At 45.2% G+C, this 22,989-nt stretch overlaps 2 protein-coding genes across 2 annotated transcripts; one reads left to right on the top strand and one right to left on the bottom strand.

Annotated features, from left to right (window-relative positions):
- Nucleotides 1–8,273: 8,273 nt before the first annotated feature.
- On the top strand, nucleotides 8,274–18,408 carry LOC144539729 (uncharacterized). The gene is made up of 3 exons (XM_078285653.1): nucleotides 8,274–9,461; nucleotides 12,015–13,183; nucleotides 18,013–18,408. The coding sequence occupies exons 1-2, from the start codon at nucleotides 8,274–8,276 to the stop codon at nucleotides 13,035–13,037; spliced, it is 2,211 nt and encodes a 736-aa protein (XP_078141779.1). The 3' UTR covers nucleotides 13,038–13,183; nucleotides 18,013–18,408.
- Nucleotides 15,554–21,513, bottom strand: mydgf (myeloid-derived growth factor). The gene is made up of 6 exons (XM_071921808.2): nucleotides 21,301–21,513; nucleotides 20,119–20,169; nucleotides 19,877–19,938; nucleotides 19,443–19,524; nucleotides 17,619–17,691; nucleotides 15,554–17,075 (listed from the first exon to the last, which is right to left on the bottom strand). Exons 1-6 carry the CDS (start codon nucleotides 21,463–21,465, stop codon nucleotides 16,996–16,998), a joined length of 513 nt encoding a protein of 170 aa, XP_071777909.1. The 5' UTR covers nucleotides 21,466–21,513; the 3' UTR covers nucleotides 15,554–16,995.
- Between the last annotated feature and the right edge of the window lie 1,476 nt (nucleotides 21,514–22,989).

Here is a 22,989-nt window from a genome sequence, read left to right as displayed (position 1 = left end):
CTGTGTATTGTTGATTGTCTCCGCGCTGACTCAGACTCGCCGGCTGTAACCTCATCCGAGTCGTTCTGAAACCACAGAGAGGAACTTCAACTTTGTTTCTATAAATGTCTCATAATCTCAGCAGGGGAACCGACGCGCCGAGGCACCAGGTGCAAAGGTTGCTCTGGCATTTTATCAGAGGGGAGCGGAGAGCAGACACGGGCAAACTAGACGGCATAATGGATGCTACAGTCAGGTTTTTAGCACGGGTCAGACGCGTTTTTAGATTTGTCAGCGTTGCCTCAGGGTCATCTCGTCCAAAAAGTCCTAAAACTCTGGTGCGCATTCTGACAGATCTGAACTAAAAAGACTCCCCATGAGCAGTCAGATGAAAGGCTGGACGAAAACACGGGGGATGCAGAGAGGAGAGGTTGATCATTCTGTTTTGGTCAGATCACAGCAATGCAGCTCCCCGTCTATGAAGAGGGCCAGGCAGGGTATAGAGATTAGAGCAGAGACAAAAACAGTACCTGATTGTACTCTCCCACTGCAATTATAGCTCCTCGCTCTGGGCCGGTAATGGCCTCCAGCCTGCCTCCATCGAGCAGCCGGTCCACTCCATTTCACCACAGCAGCCCCGTGTAATGTGGTGGAGGTAAAGAGCTCTGTTTACGCAATGCAAGTCCCTTTAATGGAGTGAAGGATCTTGTTGTTGTTGTTGTTGTGTTTCTTTCTTATAAAGAAGCATTTGAATTGTTACTACTATCCCTCCCACCCCCCACATAATAGGTGTCGTTCCCTTTGTCTGTGTGTTTTTGTATCACTGAGCCTGTCTGGGAGATTGTTTTGTGCTGCGGCCTCATTTGGTATTCTCTGTGTGTGTGTGTGTGTGAGAGTGTGTGTGTGTGTGTGTGAGTGTGTGTGCGTACCTGTGAGAGAATTGGAAATTGAGCCGTGTAATAAGCGCTGTGCTTTTCCAGATAGGATTGCTGGAACTTTAACTTCATCCACAGCAGCTCTGCCAAAGACGAGGAAGGTTGATGTTTTCTCTCAGCGCTCCTCAAAAACTCAAATCTTTCCAAAGGAATATTCCAGAAAATCAGCATGCACTTGATAATTATAACCATGATGATGATGGTAATGATGAAGACGATGGTGGTGGTTGTTGCGGTTTCAGATTTGGTCCTTTTCATTCGTCCCTTTTTAATTCTTACATAATTTCCCTCCATTTTTTTTTCTCTTTTGTTTGAACCATTTGATTTTGACCTCATCATTTTGGGAGGCTTTGAAGTGAATCCTTGTACTTAAATCCCCCGTACAGTTGACTTTAAATGTCTTTAGATGCCATTCTCTCCAATCCCTCCACATCTCAGGGTTAGTTTAAATCTCCCATGGTTGAAATCCATGACACACTTACCAGAATGCACCACGATGGAAAGATTAGGAACCTCTGCAACAGCTCCACTGATTTTACTTAAGCCCTCAAATGAAGCATACATTTCACGTTTTTACCATTTTGATTGTGAAATATATTTTTATTTTCACTTATGTACATATGATTGTTTTTGTGTACTTTCTCTGTATTGTATCTAGACATGACAAATATAATACAATTTACTTTTTTAAAAGAATAAATTGCTTGTCTGTTTTCTTGTCCTTATCGGAGCACCAGGTCTCTTCCCTTTAGTAAGTTGGATGTAGGAATTTGCCGGCCAGATCAGGGGGTAATCTGACTATGTCTGACCTGGATTTAGTCGGCCAAATCCCTTCCTCCTGCTCCCAGCATTGTTAGGAAGCTATCAGACTAAACACAAGCCTATCTGACTGACAAACAATTTAAGTTTTGGGTCATTTGCTTCCTCTAAACTTTAATTTCAAAGTCCAGCCAAAGGATATACTATGGTCAAAGGTAGAACAGGATATTAATGAGGCAGAAATGAAGCTTTGTGTTTCTTTTTTGGAAGCGAATCCGTTTAACTCGGTTACAATTTAATTTTCAAGTGTAGCGTAAGCAAATTAAATGCTGTTTTGCCTCTCAAACTGGCAATGAGTGTGGATTCTGTTTGAGTCAAGTCCAGTGCCTGGTTTTGAAAGTATACAGAGAGGGTTGGTAATGATGATTTGGCCTGTAGCATGTCTACAGATCCTGCCTGCAGCGCACTTGAAAGGCTACTGCACTGCTAAGTGCCCAATTATCTTCTAACAGTGATTATCTCAACATGCATTTGTCTGTGGGTGCGCCCATAGGGCTCAGAGCACCATGTACTGGCTGCAGTGAGGGTGTAAATATGACTCAAACTGTATCGCATCTCAGCGTCTCTATAAACCTCTTCTGTCCCTCTACTGCGCTGTCAAATAAAGCAGAAACATCCTGACATAAACTTAAATGATTCATTTTTGCCAGTTCTCCATTTTAAGGCAGTTGTGTAATAGTAAAAAGAAGAGTCAAAAGCCAAGAAGTATTTGGAGGAAGAAAGCCGAGGAGAATTTTAGGTTGCTTACATTTCTTTCCAGTGCGTGTCTTGTTCAAACACTTTCTGAAAATTAAAATTTCAGAATGACAGTCACGACTTGATTATCAGTGGATACGAATGAGGGCTCTAATACATTTTGGGTGAAGCTAGCTTCCATTGGGGCATAATTATCATTTCTACATAATGAAGTGACTACAAAGGAGCTGTCCTGCATCTTAAGAAGGAGTGAGCTGAATAGATGAAGAGTGCAAAGGAATCATTACTCATTCCACTCATGTTCAATCACACATTAGCGAGTTATCATTTGTGGTCCAGACTGCTAAGGATGGAAGTAACTGATTCCATTTACCCACGTTACTGTAAGTGAGTAGCTTTCTGTACTGTACTTTTTTGTATGTTTTAAAGTCAGTAATTTTACTTTTACTTGAGTATGTTTTTACTGAAGTATTGTACTTTGCTACATTTTAAATGACAACTCAGTAACTTTTACTCTGAGTACATTTTAAATTAACTATTTCTACTTAAGTAGATTTTTACACCAGTACTTCTACTTCTACGTAAGTACAATATCAGCAAAGTAACAATACTTATACATGAGTAGGACATTCTAGTACTCTTTCCACCACTGCTGCTAACCTAATCTAAACTAAACCAAGTTAAACTGAGCTGTTTTTGAGCCGCCAAAGAGGTGTCATACTAGTCAATACACCTTAATTTGATTGGTAGTCAGGAACAAAAATGACAGAGGAATGATTATTTTGGGGACACAATTTTCTTTGCTTCTTTGAGCAGCAGTTTCATAGTCCATCTCTGCATGATGCGACTGGCATCGTCATAACACGACCACGTCTGCCTGTCAATACGGGACAATAACCACAACGTTTGAGTGGTGCAACAAAACAAACCACAGGGCATTGCGTTCAAATGGCAGACAAACGCTCTGCACTCACACAACATCACACTCCTACTTCGGGATTTTCTTTCATCATCAATGCCAGCAGAAATGGCTTTTAACGAGTTTAAAAAAACAAAAACAAAAAAACAGGATTGTGATGCAGTCAAAAGCAGAATGGCATTGGAGAAGATAAAACAAAAAAAAACATCAAAATGGTTCTGCTTTTTCTGTGATGATAGCTTTGTTCTACTTTTCAAACAAAAACCAGCACAGTGATATGTATTTATTGATTTATCCTATAGTATGAACAAGAAACAGGTTTATATGTCCTCAGCAGGATTGAAAAGCTTCAGACACATGAAACTACTGTGTGTATTGGATTATTGTGTGTGAATAACTGATATCCACCAAGCGTACACATGTAAAACATTTTGTCACATGATACATTCTCTGTTGGTGTTTCTCATTTCTATGGAAATTCACGTGTTGCGGCCAACATACCAATCTAACAGCTATATCTATACTTTGAAAGTCTTATTAAAATGTGTGCTCAGCGAGGAAAAAAGGGAAACCGTTTTACATAAGGCCTGTGCTGAACTTTCAAGCAGTTGCAAATTTCCTCTCAACACCAATCTCATGTAGGTTAGTTGCCTGAGCAAAGCAGAGCACGCTCCGCTTATTATGTATTGCTTTGCTTTTGTAGTCCCTCCACATCGTTACTCATCCAGTATGCTTAAAGGTGCTCTCCCCTCTGGCAAGCACAGCTATGACAGTCAGCTTTGGAAGTTAGAAGTCTTTCAAAACTCTTTTTCTGTCTTCCTCCCCTTTCTCTGTCTCTCCTTCTTTTGCTCTTTCTTGGTGTCCCCACGTCTCTCTTCCCCCCCCCCCTCCCTCCCTCACTTTCTCTCTCTCTCTCTCTCTCTCTCTCTCTCTGTCTCTATCTGTCTGTCTCTCTCTCTTCCTCACTCGTTCCAGTCCTCAGAGAACACCTGACTGACATGTTATTCAAGGATGAAAAGCACGGTGGAGGGGAATCCAAAAGCAAACAACACAAAAATATACATGAGAGGAGGGAAAGACAGTGCGGTACCCTCTCAGAACGCGGTGCCCAGGCCCCGAGGATAATCACCGGCGCAGCAGTGGACACTTCAGGGGAGACGGCATCCGCTCACTTCCATTTTTAACAGCGGAAAAGAACATTTTGTCGTTAAAGAACTTCTCATTTTCACTTTGCGTAGGTACAGGACTGCACGCACCAAAAAATCCCTTTCCATACTCTGCCTCATGTACAGTTACGCTTTTCTGCTGTCCAAGTGGCCATAGAAAGTTAACAAGTCGCCCAAAGGCATTCACGCTGTGACTAAAAGCCATTTTGCACAGAAAATTCTGACTGACATGCGGGGCCTTGCCTTTCAAAGGAGTGCATTTACATCTATCTTTGCCGCTGAGTTATGTAAGGTGTTCAGTGGTGTCCTCTCTCTCTCTCTCTCTCTCTCTCTCTCTCTCTCTCTCTCTCTCTCTCCCTCCCTCTCCCCCTCTCTCTCGATCCGGCTCTGCATGGAGAAATTCAACCAGGATACTGTATCCGCAGTGGCTGCAAAGTTCTGCAAACACGCGCGCATGCAGGTAAGTGTCCCTGCACGCACGCACGCTCTGCTGCTTCTCAATGGGCAGGCGGCCTGTTACACGGCTCAAAACAAGTGGGAGGAGGGCGAGGGAGGGTTACAGGAGGCACTGGACAAGGTTACAAGGAGGCCACATGCTCCCTCTCTCCTGCTGTCCTGAAAACATCGGCTGCAAAACACCTACTCAGACATGTCTGGTGTTACAATCTCTCTCTCTCTCTCTCTCTCTCTACTGCTCCAGTAATGCTGAAAAGTACATGCATGGAAGTGATGAAAAGGCCTCCTGTGTGGAGCTTGTTTGGACTTTTCAAGGAGTCAGAAAGAAGGTTGAGAAAAGGAGAGTTGGAGGAGAAGAGGAGTTATAGAAACACTGCAGTGTGGTTTAATTGGGGGGTTGGAAGGCTGATTTTCACCCTGAGCTCATGTAGATCCAAGTTTAGACCTCTTTACCTCTCTTTCTCGCTTTCCTTCACTCACGCACACACGCTGTACATTAATGTAATGGATGGAGCGAACGCAACCATAGGTCGGACTTGAGAAGCTGCACCCGCCACCGTTAAATGAACAGCAACTGTGACAGGTACTTATTATTCCACATTGACTTTAAAATGAGCAACTATTGTGTGTTTCATCGCCATGTTATTTATGGACTTCACACAGTGGGTGGCTGATTGGATGAAGGCTGAGATTTTTAAGAGGTACATGACTCAAGGTCCTAACACACATGCGCACACACACACACACACACACACACTAAGTTTGGAAGGTAATACGTCACACATTATGGATTGCCTGCTTAAAATTTAAATTAGTATGTTATTGATTGGATTACAGTTACTTGGTTATGTAATCTGATTACTTAAATTACTTTTATTACTTTGACTACTTTGCCTATACAAAGTCAAGTTAAGAGGACAATTTACTGTGATTTATAGACAATATGAGTTCCCTTATTATAACTGATTACATCATCTTCAGCAATTATTACCCATTATTTCAAGATGGATTACGGTTTGAACTTTTCGTAATGTAATACCCTCACACACGAACAGGCACGCACGCACACACACACACACACACACACACTCACAGGGTTACAAGTGTAATCCATTACAAATTACTGATGACCTGCTTGAATTTTTAATCCACAAAGGAATCCTTTTGACCCAGCAGTGTAAGGTGATTACTTTTAGTTAAGATTTTGGATTACTTAGCACAGAGACCACTCTGCCTGCGTGTGTGTGTGTTTGTGTGTGTGTGTGTGTGTGTGTGTGTGCCACATGTTAGAGTATTATCTGTGTCAAACATTATTTGTGGGTATCTGTTCAGTTTGACAAGCATCAGTCACCTTGAGGAGACGTGCAGGGGAAATCACTGAGACAGACCCCTCTGTGTGTGTGTGTGTGTGTGTGTGTGAGAGAGAGAGTGTGTGTGTGCGTGTGTGCATGTAGGCCATGTTGAACAAGGAGCTCTAAAGGATTAATAGTGCATGCCCTATTACTTCCACTCTTTATTGTGTTTTTATCCTGGTCCTCAGCAGCAGGGAGTCTATCGGCATGCAGGAAGGAATCTTCTTAGCCTAGAGATTATCACCAAGCCTGTGAACCTTTAAAAGCCTGTGTACCCCCATATATAGTACAATATGTCACTGAATGAAGTCTTATTTCAACAGGGCAATACCAGAGGAATAAATTGTTCTGCTGACTAACAGAATGACAGATGCTTTGAGTATCTCACGGCTGAATGACAGCAAACTGTCAAGGCTTTTGTGTGGCAGCGCTGCCGTCGTTTCATTTCGGATGCCGCCAGAGAGGGAGGGACCCAACCAGCCGCAGTTGAGTGAAAAGGCACCTAGGAGGCATCTTTGGGCTTGTCAGACACAAGAAATCTAATCCAGACAGCCAAGAATTTGAATTTGAATGAGAAACCCGAAAATAGCAGCTGTCTCTGCATAATTGGAACAAATGGAAGTTGGAGATGCGGCAGAAAATAAAACAACAAAACAACTGGGATGTAATATGACACTATTTGCTGACAGTTGCAATAAGCCTGGGAGAGCCGTGCCACAGGCAAGCTGTTGTCTGTAGCCGGGCAGCTCTGTCAAACCGGTGCCGATCTCTGATCTTATAGGTCGCAATTATGTGGCCCCTATTCCTCCTGCCACCCTCCCCAACTCCTTTAAACCCCCTCTGGTATCCTAGGCATTTAATTGTGAAGGGCTGAGCCAGGAAAGGAGTAATCAGATGAGAGCAGAGGCAGGGGGACTCACGTGGATATACATTGGCTAACCGGGGATTAATAACACTGGCATCTTGATTGAAGTTCAGCTGCTCTCCATGGCAAAAAGAGAAGTGGGGTGGGGGAGGGAGAAAGAGGAGAGAGAGAGAGAGAGAGAGAGAGAGAGGGAGAGAGAGAGAGAGAGAGAGAGAAAGAGAAAGAGAAAGAGAGAGGGGGCAGAGAAATAGAGGGGAAAGCAGGAGAGTCAGAGGAAAGAGGGAGAAGGAGAATAGCGAAAGAGAAGGGAAAGAGAGGAAGCAGAGAAAGAAAGAGCAGGGCAAGAGAGAGAGACAAAGGCAGAGAACGATAACGAAGGAAACGGGGGTTTTCAGATGAGAAGAGAGTGTAACAGGGGAAGAACAGATAGAGATGGGGAGAGAAAAGGGAAATAGAGACAGGGAGTTACAGCATTGAGAGGGAGTGGGAGGAAGAAAGAGCGAGAAGAGGAGGTAGCGCAGCGCAGTGCGGGAGGGGGAGAGAGAGAGCGAGAGAGAGCGAGAGAGAGAGAGAGAGAGGGAGAGCCAGGGAAAGAGATGTAGAGACAGGAAGCCTGCCACTGCTACTGAGCCAGTGAGACGCAGGCAGGGAGAGAGAGAGGAAGACGGAGAGAGGCCCTCGGCACCTCCAAGGCCCGGCCAATGAAGGGGCGAGGGGCTCAAGAGCATTAAGACGGAGAGAATAGTGGGAGGAGAACCAGAAAAGGAGGGAAAAGAGGAAGAAAAAAAAAAAACAAGGCGATACAATCAGAAACAGGCTTCAACAGGAAAAGGGGAGTGGGTGGGTGGGAGCTGGATCTGAGCTTAGGAGGGAAAAGAGCAGATGAAAGTTTTGGAGAGAGAGACAGAGAGGGAGAGAGAGAGACAATAAAGATAGAGAGAGATCAGTGAGTACAGTCTATGTTAATGGCAAAGGTAGGAGGAGATTCATGGAAAAAAAGAGGAGGAAGCTCCCTCTGTTTCAAGAGTCTTCCTGTTCCTCTCCTGCTTCCTTTTTCTGTGAGGCTGCTGGGCATCATCCATCACCATGTTCTCTGACAGCAGGGCTCCAGGGCCTGGGGACCAGAGAGGCTTCAAGCCCCACACCCCTCACTTCTTCCCTTGGCTGCGCAATGGTCTGAAGCCCCACCACAGCAGTGACCTGGGGCTCGACGGACCGTACAAATGCAGCACCGAGCCTCGCAACAACCTGACCCCGCTGGAGAGAGCCAAGGGGATCGGGTTCTTCTCCAAGGAGCTAATCCAGGGAAAGGACAGGGAGAAAAAGGGCGAGCTTCGCTGTAACGGCGTGGGACTGGCCAGGAGGCTGCCGGTGGTGCTGAGGGGGCACCACATCCTACCAGAGAGCCTGGGCAAGCAGAGGGAGGACAGTCCTGCCAGGTGGAGCCAGTCTCCAGAGCTTGACCCAGACTCCGACACGGGGACTAGTCCAGGGGACAGGCCGTCGGGTCTGGGCGACAGCTCCACCTGCGTCCAGGACTACTACTCTGAATGCTCCTTTGTTAGGAACCACCGCAGCCACCTGAACCTCCTCCACTCCCAGAATGACGGGACGAGCCCCTCAGCCAGGAAGCACGGGCCGCTCCTGGCACCCGCTCCTGCTCCTGCTCCTGCTCCTGCTCCTGCAACGCCTGGAAAGTGCAAAGGTCAGGAGACAAACTGTAAGGTGCCTGTTGTGGTGTGTGCAGAGGACGGGAGGGGGAAGCTGTGGCACTACGCCAGACATACCTACCACCAGAGAGACCTCCATTCATCCAGCTGGCTCAGCTCAGACTCACAGGGACTTATAGACAGGCAGCAGGGGCTCAGCTCCAGCTTCAGCTACATCACAGAGCAGAGCAGGAACTCCCAGAGCCAGAGAGACCTGACGGTGCTGAGGGACCCACCTGTGGAGGGCTTCAACGGCCCCAGCACCCTCCACGGAGTCATCTTCTCCACCGAGGTTCCTCAGAGAGACCTGGGCTGCACCAAAACCCTACGAGGCCCCAGGAAACCCAGACCGAGCTCGGAGCGCATCGCGATCCGGGGCCAGAACCAGACGTGGGTCCAGCCCAGGCCGACCAGCGAAGGAGAGCCGCAGAGTTGTAGGAAGGAAGCAGGCCGCTCGGGGCCGAGGTGCAGCAGAAAGGCAGTCCGAAACCAGATCAAACGGGTGGTGGACAACCTGGAGCAGGTCCTGGGAGCCCTGAAGGACGTCCACCAGGAAATGAAAGAGGTAACGGATGTCGCATTTGTGTTGTGCAGAACTCATGATCAAAGGGATAGCGAGATCTAGGTGTCTTGATAAGTCGTTTCATGTTTGCCTCCTATCCTTTTCTGTAATCTCACTTCATGTTTATTCAGCCAATTCACCTACTTATAATAATTATTCTTCCCAGGACTCAAAGATAAATAAACAAATGATTTATAGTTCAGAAGGGGGCCAGAGAGAAAGTGTCTGGTTGCTGCATCCTTCCACAGTAATTTAAACATTTTCCTTAAGGAGGAGAAGCTCATGCTTATGCTCAAACCCTTGAGGGCCTGTATACTTTAACAAAACAATGCAGGCAAGAAATGTGTGTCCTCAGCAGAATTTAACATGCATTAAAAAGTCAGCAGCAGGTTTGCACAGTAGTATCAGTGCTCTAATTCTGAACCACCACAGTCTGCAAACTGTTTCTCCAACTCTCCACTGTGCTCTGTCTCTAAACATATGCTACACTCAATTTATCAGTAAATATTCATAGAGGAGGATGTGACAATAGTTATGCCCCATTTGCCTAATGCATTCACTGGTTGATGTGATGATGCTGTGTAACATTAGGCAAAGCAGTAGCCTCCCACTCCCGCTTCTCTCTCTCTCTCTCTCTCTCTCTCTCTCTCTCTCTCTCTTTCTTCTTCTAACATCCCTTCCGTCCTCTCATCTCTTTCTCCAGTCTCCCTCCTTATTGACAGATGCTGCTTCGGGCGCAGCTGGATAGCTCCGATGCTTTTATAATCCATTTACGGCTAAGCATCTCTGCCTCGTATTCCTCATCCAGTAAAAGTGACACGTAAATCTCGCCTCTCAGCTCCCCTCTTGGCATTTGATCTGCATCTGCGGGGCCGGAGCTAAGCTGGAGGTAGTAACCTCATCATCTGGGCTGTGCGGTGTGAGGGGTTTTCGCGTGACAGTAATAATATAACACAGAATAAACAGCATAGGCTACACATGGAGGGAGCGGGGGAGGGGGGGTGGGGTGGGGGGTGGGGGTGGGGTGCACCAAGCAATGCTGTGATAGAAAATCCCAAATTTTCACAACAAAGAAGACAGATCAAAGGAGGATATGGCACTAGAGAAGACTTTGGTCGCATATTTATTTCAAAGCCCTGTTTTATCATTCTGTTGCATGAGCAGCACCCTCAGCTACGATTAATAATCAATCAACATTATGAAAAAGTACTAGAATAGTCCTATGATAAATTTTACAAGGATACTATGACAATGTTACAGCAAAACTATAGGCCTAACTCTTTCCAGGAACATTATAGGAATATTTTTCGTTGGGGCATTTTGAGATACAAAGAGTTCTCAATGAGTCACAAAACAAATAGGCAAAAAACAACAGAAAGTTAAATGAAAGACAGAGCCGTACAACTCATGTTCATCTCTTTTGGTCTCCTCATCAGCGCCCAACAACTTTGTGAAGACCTGAGGGGTCAAAACATTGTTTTTAATAAACACGCTTGGGAGTAGAAGACGAAATCCTGGGGTCCTCTGCTCTTTTATCTTGGCTGATTCTTGACATTAACAAGCAGCACCTGCCCAGAGTCACTTGATGTGCATATGCGCTGCACTTCAAAGTAATATGAAATGCCTCGCCCAAAAAGCTACCACAAAAAAAAAAAAGACAAACCAGGTCATCTTTGACATCAGCAAGGATGTTGTTGAACACAGAGAACAAAACAATAATTCATCTGTTCCAGCAGGGACCGAGGATTTATCTGTTCACATAGAGCAGGTGGAGAGATAGGTCAAACATTTTCCCCAGTGTAATTTTCTCCAATCTCTCCAGCCTCCATCACTGTGTGTGTGTGTGTGTGTATGTGTGTGTGTGTGTGTCCACCAGCCTGACTGTGCCTTTGTGGCATACATTTGTGTATGTGTGTCTATGCGTGTGTGTGTGTCTGTGTGTGTTGGTTCTTCTGCATACGCTCCTGCATTACACGGTCTGCACTCATTTAAATGTGTGGATCTATTTGTGTGTGCCTGTGCATGATGTATGATGTGTCTCTCTGTATGCAGGGATGCAGTGGAGGGTAAACCCTAAATTCAGCATACCCACTTTTCATGAAATAGTTACCTCATCCTTTTTTTAGGCTGAGGTAAATCCTTATACTACAGTTTCCTAGAGTACACTAAGGCATGTAGTATCAACCTCATGTAAGTTACGGGGGAAATTAAAAAAGGGTCTTTTCATGAAAAAAACAGCATAATTCTAGAAATATACTGTATATGTGAAGAGTTCATTTCTAAAATGCTACATATCATATATATATATATTTTTTAAATTACCATAACTCATCATCATTTCATCATTCAATATCTCCAATATATAGAGGCTCCAGTGTTAAAATTAGTTTTAATTGTGTGCTATCAATCATTTTGTGAGAGTAGATGTTTTTGTTCAAAAGGTGGATATCTCAATTTGGAACACAACTCTTCATATAAATATTTTTTCAATTTGACGGGAGTTCATTGTTTACCCATCGTTTTATTTATCACCACATCGCTGTGTGTGTCTCCCAGGTGGTGGAGCAGATTGACTATCTGACCTCGTCCATTGACCTGAATGAGGAGGAGCAGGAGGGGGGTGCAGGAGGAGGGGGAGGGGGAGGAGGAGGCGATGGTGCCAAGCCTCCCAGTGACAGCAGCTCCAGCTCCAGCTCCAGCTCCAGCGGGGTCACGGTAGGCAGCAACCATCAGCGGCCCTCGGAGCAGGAGGCCAAGCCAGGAAGCACAGACCCATCTGGCACCCTGAGGAGAGGTCAGCCGCTCAATCATACCAGAAGCCAATCTCCTCCGAGTGTGGCACCGCACACCCAAACCGCTGGGCTTTCACCAGGGAAGATTCAAACACTCCAATTCAGCTGCAATCTCGGGTCTTCTCCGAAACAAGGGAGACCGCCGCCCTACACCCACAATCCTTCAGCTGCGTCAGCTGCGTCAGTCAAAACCGGCAGCCCGCCTCAACCTCAAAGCCTCAGTTCCCATGACTTTACTTCCTCGCCCCAAAGAAGCAGTTCCCACCCTGTCCGGCCTCCCACTCCTGGTCTCTCCCCTCTGACAGTAAACCTCTCTCACCCCAGCAGCACCCCCGATTCTCGGCCTCACTCCCCTGGGCCCTCCTCCCCTCCCTCCCCCCTGTCTCCAAAGCCTCCCCCACCCCCTGCCCTCAGCCCTTCTGTCATCATAGAGACCAAGGTCGGGTCTTATCGGACCCCACAAGGCGACCACCCATCTGCCAGTCCGCTCTCTCCGTCATCGGCCCAGCCTCCCTCTGCCAGCTGCCCACCCAGGGACTCGGAAACACAAACTCTGTCCAAGGCTGATGGAGAGAGTGGAGCATCCTCAGCGGGGATCCTTCACCCAACTTCACGGGAGTCTGCCCCTGCAGACACAACTAAAACTCCAACACCGCAAGGCCGCAGGGGTCGCAAGCCTCCCCCGTACCCGCACCATAGACTCTTTGAACGCATGAAGAAAGCCAAGGAGCCCCGCAAGGCTCCTCCGTACCCCGAGAAAAGGAGGCTGCTCTCTACCACAGTGTGAGACAACACAACAGGAGGGGGAGGCTGATCGAACAGAGCCATATTCACAGCAACAGCCGTGAATCTGCGAGTGGAGAGCGATTTAAGGCTCGCCAAGTTGAGCTGAGACCAAGTTTCCAAGGTGACGGGTCGAAGAAGCAACTTGAGGTGAGTATGTCAGGCAGAACAGCTTGGCTATCCTGGCGTCCTTCTCTCTCTCCCTCTCTCTTTTCCTCTTTAGCAAATCTCAGAGTACGTACACTGAACAACATAGGGCATCATAACAGCTGTCTGGGTTACCACTCTGGTAACAAGAGCCCCTATACAGATGCTCACTGTGAACCTCAAACCATCCCTTTGCGCCGCAGCTCTCAGACTCCCACAGACTCCCACAGACTGCATACTTTAAAAGGCACAGAAAGGGCCTAATTGGATAAGCTCTGTTGAAATATGAAGGAAATACTAATTCATGTAAGACGACAAGACACATAAAGACTTGATTACCATAGTACGCGTCAATCTGTGCACTCCTCTATGGTGCAAACATGCATCTGCGTTGTCTGTGTTAGAACAGGTAATGGATGATACAACCAGGCCGTGACACCTACACCTCAGTTCAGCCTCAGACTGGTTTGGCTCAGCGGTGTGAAAAGTACACGAGGGGAGGCGAGGCTGGAGATCTGTGATGGATCTGGAGCTGGAAAGGTCACGTAGTATGAGGAAGTTAACAAGGCCGGATAAGAAGTGAAAAGGCTGTCTGGCTCTGGGCGGACTGGGTCACCAGTCCAAAGCCTGGGTGGCTATCAGGGGAGACAGGGGGCAGCTGGCCGGTAGTTGTACCCTTCACAGGGCCCCTGGTGTTAGAGAAATCCCATCTCCTTTGCTGCCTCTGGCTTGACCCACCCAGCCACAATCTCCATCTGTTCCCCTCCAAATGTCAGGAGATGCAAAGAGGGGGCAGGCGTGTGTGTGTGTGAGAGAGCGAGAGAGAGAAAGAGAAAGAGAAACTATCATTGGAATGCCGGCCAGAGTGATTACAAACGTTTACCACAGCAAATCGATGCCTCGTCCATTTAGGCCATCTGATATCGTCCTCTCCAAAACAGATCCATTGCAGTCATTGTCACAGAGGGTGTATATATTACTGTTGTTCATTTCAATGCCATCTTGTGGCTCTTTCATGTACTTCAAACCCAAAATTGATTTTTGACTGTGAAACATGGTTCCAATCAGAGCTCCTTAGCATGCACGCCAACATAATTTCTGCCAGTGTTGGGCAGCGCCGACTGTATTTTTTCCTGATGGTCATACTCTAGGGGGAAAAGTTGAAAGTAAACCTCTCTAGTGGTACCAGATGGCAAATAGTAAATTTTGTGTTTAGAATTTGGACGACAGCACAGACGCAGCTGTAACCCTCTGAAGGAGAGAGTGAACTGGTGGCAAATAAAAGAGCTATTGTAGTATAGAGACAACCATCTTGAGAACAAAGTGTCAAATTTGTTCCACCAGGCCACAACATTGGAAATCAGAGTCTGCAATTGTCACACAACAATACCCTGAATGTCACTGGCGGAGATACAAGGGGGAGGAGGATGGGGGGAGGCGGGGGGGTTCATGACGCCTCGGTGGCCAAGGTGCCTTTGGGCCCTGAGAGATGAAATACTTGAGGAAAGCCACAAGACCAACATGTTTTCTCAATAAGATGTGCAAAGCAAATGCAAATAAGAGACTGTGTAAGGTCCTTAGTATGTTTTGTAAGGTACGTAGTCTTGTAACAACTCAAGTGTGCCAAGGACTTTCTGTTGCATGGACGTGAAATTAGGAAGCTTTATCAATAATTACATTCATGATTACATTGTACATTAAGGCACCACTTACACTGGGGAATTGAGTGGTTGCAGCATATACTATAGCTCTTGCGTCAAAGATTTTGCATGCTAATTTGAGGACAATTAAGATTACTGACTTTCCCTTGGCTTAACATGAGATGAATAAATCCCCTCTGACTCTATATCTCTATAAGCCCTCAAAGATCAACCCTCTATACATTCCCATATACGCCGCTGGATTTAGCAGATTCATCCTGCAAAGCCTTTTTCCCCAGAAACTAAGAAGGAACAATGGAAGCTCTTTATCTCATGGAAACATTGATGCTACGACAATATATGAATATACGTAGCGTATAGATTTTGAAACCAATTCTTCGTAATGCTCATTGTAATACATATTAAGACTGGGAAACTTCCTTTTTCTGTGCTGCACCAAAACTCTGGAATATTTCTTATACAGATGTCAGTTTAAATTAGGCAGACATTAGTGCCGGTACTAAAATTATTTCAGACAGATATGAGGGGGCATAAAAATTCACCCAGGTTCACTGTGACCCAGCTCTGCCTGTGCTAGAATATTTTATGCTTCTATGCTGGCACTCAAATTTCTCCTTTCTTTCTTTTCATGTTTCTCCTTTAACAAGGCAGTGGGAGGTTCAATCAGATTATAACTGACATAACAAGACAAAAACATTGAGTTATCTCCGGCAAAGTGACAACATGACTTTATTGAAACATCCATCACGCATCATACTGAATCAGAACAAACAAGGATTAGAAAAAGAAACATGTTCAAAAATAAGTAACGTCCCGTCTGTCTTGTGTCTTGTCTTTCCGTTCCGAGTTAGCATCTGGTCGTGGTATTTCCTGTCGTGACCCCTGAGGGAGCCTAGTCGGTGACGAAGGGGACGGCCAAGTCCCTGCCGAGCGTTTCCTCAAGCCAGAGGATCACCTCTAGACAGACAAGACGAGAGAGTCCGAACCCAGACAGAGCACGGTACGTCTCTCTCACAGGCAATCCATTCACGGCTTCAAATCCTCAAATCCGAAATCAATCCCCAGAACTCATCCTCAGGACACTTGTGTGGATCTAAGAAGATTGGATCGATGTAAGGAAGATAAAGGCAATCCCACCTGGTATATAAGGGAGCAGGCGGGGACTGTAATAATGATGTACTACTGAAATCTGTCCAATATCCTCGCTGATCCACACAAGTGGCACCGAGGGGTGCAAGCAAAGGGTTCAGGTTCAGGACTCAGGAGTTTGTGATGGCTTCTCTTCGCCATGACATACATCCTCCTCACATCATGCTGTCAAGCTGCTATTTGCCCTATTAAGACTGAGTATCACTTCTGGCAAAAAACCCAAAAATAAACAAAATAAGTATCACCAGTGTTACTGACTGGTGATCAGGGATCAAATGAGGTGCTTAGAGTTATCTGGAACAGATGCAGATAAACAGAGAGAGGGAGAGATGAAGAGATGAAGAGAGAGATTGAGGCGCTCCACTCAACAGCGCAGTAATCATTTGGCAGCTCAAAACAGAAAGAAAGAGATTGGAGAAATTGTAATTGTTTATGAGGCGTATGATGACGACATTGGGGATTACACACTTTCCCCAGGATTAACATAAGATGAATAAATCCTTCCTTACTCTAGATATGTTATCTATACTCTACATGCCCTCAGAAACCAATCCGCTATACATTCCCAGTGAGCCCCAATGGATCAAAATAGATTTCCCCCTGTAAAGCTTCAGAAACTAAGAAACAACTATGGAAGCACTGAATCTCACGGCAAGCATTTTTACTAGGACTGTGTGGTAAAAATCAAAATATCTATACTATCGTCTGTCTGTCAAATATTTCAGCCATATGTGTTGCGTCCCAAGTACCAGTTTCACAGAGCAAATCCATTTCAGTAATTACATACCATGTAATAATTATTGTACTGTAACACAAAGTGCTGCCAAGACAACAAATGCATTCAACAGTAAAGTATCATCCCACTCCAATCTCCGGTTGTCACTCAGGAAGAATTGTTCCTTGCTACAGATTCATCCTTCATCAACTACTGAGGCCTGACCTCAGAGCTTGCTCAAATGTTCTGATTGGTCAGCATGACCGAAGCCGAGTCAGACTTCCGACCAATTACAGCTCATTGTGTCGTATCCGGCCAACGGCGGTCAGTTTGGAGAGTTCAGCGCGGAACTTGCCATCTGTTTGGGTCACTAGAAGTCAGAAAGGAGAGCAAATTAGTCTCAAAGTCAACATAAAAAAAAACAACAACATTTATCTCAACAATGAGTGCCAGTTACCTAGTTACAAGACTAAAGCTATCCCTAGAAATCACACCTGGAAGTGCTTTTAGCCTCCCACAGATAGGATTACTCTTAAATCTCTGATAGTTTATGATTTCTGACTCTATAAGCCTCTGTACTGCAGTCTCTAATCTGCACTGATTGAAAATGGCAGTTACAGTAAATTACAGTTCAGAGCGACTTGTCAAATCCTGCTAATCACAGTCCAGAACTGCAGCCACAGTAGGGATTTACGCAGAAACTGAATAGCAACAAATAATACGACAGGGACAAACGGCATCCCACTCACAGCTGTAGCATATGCTTTAGAGGGAAATCAGCAGGGAGCAAGCAAGGCGATGGAGGGAGGGAGGGAGGGAGTGAGAGAGAGAGGGGGGCAGAGAGAGAGCGAAAGACTGACATGACAAGTAGAGGGAGTTGATTGAACACCAGGAAGTACAGCAAATTTCTCACCTGTTGAGTCTCCTACGGTAAATTCCTCCGGCTTCAAAGCCACGTCACTCTGTCCTCCCGCCGCTGTCTGCGACTGGAGCCACGTACAGCAGGAGGGATGATGGAGAGGGGGAGGAGGACGGGAGAGAGGGAGGGAGGATGTGAAAAAAGAAGGAAAGAAACAAGGAGAGAGAGAGAAAAAAGAAAAAAAACAGGATGAGAGGCGGCACCGGAGACGACAATTTCATCGCGACAGACGGGCCGGGGGAAGCGGGGGGTGTGACAACAAGGTCAAGGAGATGCTGTGCGGGGGTGGCAGGTGTGTTTGTTTGTGTGTGTGTGTGTGTGTGTGTAGAGTTATTTTTGTCCCGTCATTTAGGGAAGTTGTTTTCTGTGTATTTGTCTTCCCTTGCAGGGCACAGAGCCGGAGCAGCGGGAGGAGAGGAGGAGGAGGAGGAGGAGGAGGAAACGTGAGCTCTTACTAATGACGGAGTGTCAGAAAACGTCCTTGCTGGGGAAGGAGGCGTGTCAAGGTGCTGCACTTCACCGACATGGCAAACCTCCAGCGAGCCACTAAGTGACTGAGCTTGGAAAGAGTCTGGACATTACAGCTCCATTAAGTATCATCCGCCAAGCCTGAATACCGGACTCCGAGTTTGACTTCTGAAACAATAAAGTTGTCAAAAAACCCGTTGTGTCCCAATATGATGCTTTACCCTTCTCTGCCTGTTCTAAGATGATCAAAATCGGCACCAGCTGGGGTTTAGCTCGAACCATTAGTGGACAATGGATCTAAAAATGTACGCGGACACATGTAACACATGACAGGTTTCCATGGAGACATAATTATTGGTGGAGGAGAGACACAGCGAAGGAACCAAAGGTCCAAAAGGAAAGGTGAACAGAGAAAGTGCTTTGTTCATTCTACTGCACGGTTAGTTATATTCTGCACCGCCTCTGTCCCAGAAGATGCAGTTAGGCCATACCTGATCCTGTTCATGGATCAATACGTTTCAGGGGGATTATTTTTAACAATTTCATACAGAAGTGTAACATGTATTTAACAAGTTAGCCATGGATTTAAAGGGCAAAAGGCCCACAGAGGCATAATAACAAATTGCCTCAATACACATCATATTGATTTTTTTTTTTTTTAAGGGTTGTTTCAGTCTGCGTCTCTGAAGCCAGGATCAAAGAGTAGACGGTGACAGCCGCTTCCACCGAGTCCATCTGACAAGAACTCTGCTGTCTTAGAAAGGCAAAGTCAAGCAACTACAGGAGAGAAAAATGACTTCAAAGTTTATCCCTGGGCCTGACAAAAGTCCTGCTGCCACAGAGGTGGATGATTTACTATTTGCACACTACGCAAAATTGCTCATCGCCTGTGTTTTTGCCTCGGTTTTTCTGACATTTTTGCAGACACTGTAAATTCAACCCTCTGAAATTATTGTTGGAGTTGGAATCAAAAGGTTTGCTCTCAACATAGACAGGGAGCTGCAGCCAATGAGGCAAAATTAATGAATAACTCTTTTACTACACTTTTGCCTTTGTTGGGCAGTAAAGTGCTGTGAGCTTCCTGCTGTCCAGCACTAGCGAAACTCTGACTAATCACCCAGTAAGAGAAAAGCTGAAGGCTAATAATAAGGGATGTTTAAGCTGAGGAGAGGGCTTAAAACAAATGACACCCATTATAATTACACTCTGCAGGTTATGAGGTCAGCCTCCGACAAATTAGCATACTGAAGACTAGGAACTGTCGTCAGTGCAGAAACAAAGATTAACAGGGCAGACGACATTTCTACATAACAGCTGAGGTGAATCGTGTTTCTATTACCGGATACTTACATATGCGTTGGCATATTCAATTTTGGCTCCCTTCAGTTCAGCTTTGAATTGAGTGAAAAACAGGTAGGATTTCCCCTGGGGCCTGGCAGATGAGAAAAACAATTATTTGTTATCGTCCACATTAATTCATTTCCACGCACTCATTAAGTCAGACTTGATGACATTTAAACCCCCCGAGTCGCTGCACATGATGTTATAAACTCTCTCCTGTCGCTTCTCTGGTCAGATGCATTTTGTTCCTGCCAAATTAAAGAAGGAATAAATGGAAAAAGGGCAACAGATTCACACATTCTGTTTGATACACTGGATGTCAGGGCCACTGAGCTGAAGCGCCTGAATAAGTCATCAGAGCCTCATCGCAGACAGCTCTGGATCCTGTATCTGTGTGTGTGTGTGTGTGTGTGTGTGTGTAGTAACCTCACACCACGGCTCACCTCCACACAGAGCAAGAGAACAGTCTGTCATCATCGCTCAGGCCCACGCTCATCAGCCATTGCTGTTTGGCACAAACCACAGAGAATTATTTATGCAGGGCACCGACGATACTACATATCAACATTATGATGCAAGACGTTGAACTGGAATCAACATCTTTTCGGAAAGCGAGAGACAAAGAGAGAGGGAGAGAGAGAGAGAAACACAGACAGAGAGAGAGAGCAGGACATTTGATACTCACCTCATTAGTTCCCCCTTGTGAGGCATAAGTGAATGAACACTCATATCCCTGCTGTAATAAAGAGGAAATATAAAGTAAATACACTGTCAAACAGGTATATCTGAACTGTGGGACAGGTATGTGATTGCTGCTAGTTATCAGGAAGTGTATTTCCTTCCTCCTTCATTTATGGGCCAGAGTAAACAGGAGACACTGTATGTTGTTGAAAAAAACATGATAATATGGAGAGATTTTTTTTTTTACACTTTACACTTTTTTATACAGATACAGATTCCACTGTATTTTCAAAGTATACAAAAATCGACAAATACTGAAAAGTACTTCACAAAAACATGGGCTGCACTACTTGTTATTCACGCCGGGCGGCGTAGGCGGAGTTAGCCGGTAAAATCAAGTGCAAAAGACACCCGGCGACGGTGCGTCACGTGCGCCATCCTTATTTCAGCAGCTAGCTGCACAGTTGGCATAAGGATAGGAACGCATTAAAAGCTAAATCACAACTTGCAGGAGAAAACGTGAATCCTCAGTCTGCTTGTGTTTTGTCTGGTTCTCTTTCTAAATCCGTTCAGTATCTCAGCCAATAGGAGAGCGCTGGTGACGTCAGCGCCGGTCTCAGCCGCCAGGTTGAAGCGGGCCATCCGGCGTACGCCGCGGCGTCGCCCGTTTAAATAACAAGTGCCGACTCCGCCTACCCGGGCGAGTTTCGGCGTACGCCGGGTGGAATTACAAGTGGACCCATGCATACTGCTTCATCAATGAGCCTTGAGACTCTCAACCAATGAATAGCGCCCTTGTGGCTCTCTGGCAGCGACGTGTCAGCCTCTCAAAGGCTGTTTCGTCATCATGCTGCGACTACAGCACTTCCAAAAGCTAACAAACCGAATGTAGTTCATAAGTATAAATACTTAAATATAATGAATGTGATACAGTTGGGTGTATGAGAATTTGTCGCAGTATATTTTATTCAGTTGATCATTCAGTTAACGTCTGACCGATCAACGGCGGAGCAATTTACAAAACCGAAATAATCTAACTACACACCGACTTCTATTCAAATCTGCACATAGTCAATATATGAATTAAAAAAGATTTTGTACTGAATTACGTATGTCTGAGTAGATTTTGCGGACGTTTGTTAGCATCTAAAGGTTAACGGAAAGCAAACGGAGCACAGTCACTTACAACCCCCTCGGTGAAAGTGTGCACCACTCCTCCCGGTTTAACATTGAACTCCACCGTCTTCGTCCGGTCTGGAGAAGCGTTAGCCACGGAAAATGCCGAAATTAACACGAATACAAGCAGAAACGCGGCATTAATAGCACAAATAAAGTTCATTTCACGAGCCATCTCTCCTCAGCTGTGGGACTAGTTTTGACACCGGGTTGCCAGGTATTTTGTCGATCGTGAGTGTCGTCACACCAGGAAGTAACTCAAGAAATGAAGAATGAATTGAATCTCTACCCTAGTTTAAAGAAAACAAATACAGAAACAAGTGACAAATGGTTCACTCTCATAGGACATCATATTAAACTGAATCCCTGTTTTTGATTTATCACAACAACTGCTTAAAATATGAGGCATAAAATTAGATACAATACAATTTATAGCAACACTACCACTTCTGGCCACACGGTGTCGCCCTCGTTCAACCAATTTTATGGTGAAGACTCGCCTTTTTTTTATTCCATAACGTTAACAACATAGGGTATTATTCAAAAACAAAAGTCTCAAAGGTTGTCGGGTTTATATTAGGATATTCCTATAAAAAAAAAATATACACCTTAAAAGTATCAAAGTATTTAATTTAAAGCCCAAAAGGTAAATAAGCTAAAGTTATAAAGCCATCTGACCTCAAAACTGCTACTTTATGTCAGAGAAGGAAATAACAGTGGTATGTTAGATCACTTTATACGTATTTCTGTCTGTGTTTATTTAAGTCTTGTCTGAGCCTCACATCCTGTATGCTCACTCATATAGGCAGAGAGCTGTCAAGAGACCTATAGAGCACCATCTCATTCACACACTCTTCTCTCTCTCTCTCTCTCTCTCTCTCTCTCTCTCTCTCTCTCTCTCTCTCTCTCACACACACACACACACATGCACACACACACACACACACACACACACACACACACACACACACACACATACAAGGACTGGGTTTTCCTGGCTACTGGTTGAATCTGTGTCTCTCCTTGACAGACTGGCTGTAGTTCAAGATGCCATATGTAAGTGGAGAGTGAAGAGTAATGGCCCTACCTGACCAAACAGCTATATTTTTGTCATTGTCCATAAATTCATAAAATCCATAAAATGTCATTGAAAATTCTCATCTCATCTAATCTCATATCATGTTGTCTTATTTCATTTAATCTCATTCTCATTCATTCTTTATTGTATCCATAACTACTCTGAATACAATAATAGCCTGTATATAGGGTTAAAATGGATATGAATGAATGGAGGCTATTTAAAGAGCCCATGATAATTCCCCTGATGTCTGAGCCTCCCTCAGAGTGCTGAGGTTTTCCTGCACATTTAGCTGTCTGGTTATGTCTACTGTCTGGTTTCAATGAATAAATATGCATTCATAATCCCCAGTGGTAACAACTGAGGTTGTTACCTGCAGTGGGCAGACACCGCAATACAAACTGCCAGGCGTTTACAAGCTGTCTCATAGGACAGAGGATGGGAACATAACAGAATATCATGGCACAGAAAAGAACTGAAGGGGAACAGAGAGTGTTTTTGGTACCAAGGCACACTTGGACCCAACAGAAATACATGCAAAATATTGATTGCTTTAAAATGACACACAGTCTTGTTTCACGAAGGACAGCTAGGAAACCCAATGGAAAGCTTGACTTGGTC

This window comes from Centroberyx gerrardi, chromosome 9 (assembly GCF_048128805.1).
Source record: "Centroberyx gerrardi isolate f3 chromosome 9, fCenGer3.hap1.cur.20231027, whole genome shotgun sequence".
Classification (NCBI taxonomy): Eukaryota; Metazoa; Chordata; class Actinopteri; order Beryciformes; family Berycidae; genus Centroberyx; species Centroberyx gerrardi.
Note: the sequence above shows the minus strand (reverse complement) of the source record. Positions and strands in the feature narration are given on the sequence as shown.

Excerpts from the sequence above, each read along its gene's own strand:
- LOC144539729 (XM_078285653.1), top strand. The coding sequence starts at position 8,274 with ATGTTCTCTGACAGCAGGGCTCCAGGGCCTGGGGACCAGAGAGGCTTC. Across the intron at positions 9,462-12,014 it reads TCCACCAGGAAATGAAAGAG|GTGGTGGAGCAGATTGACTA; the intron begins GTAACGGATGTC and ends TGTGTCTCCCAG.
- mydgf (XM_071921808.2), bottom strand. The coding sequence starts at position 21,465 with ATGGCTCGTGAAATGAACTTTATTTGTGCTATTAATGCCGCGTTTCTG. Across the intron at positions 17,692-19,442 it reads TTGAATATGCCAACGCATAT|TCGCAGACAGCGGCGGGAGG; the intron begins GTAAGTATCCGG and ends ACGTGGCTCCAG. Across the intron at positions 17,076-17,618 it reads TACCGTAGGAGACTCAACAG|TGACCCAAACAGATGGCAAG; the intron begins GTGAGAAATTTG and ends TCTGACTTCTAG.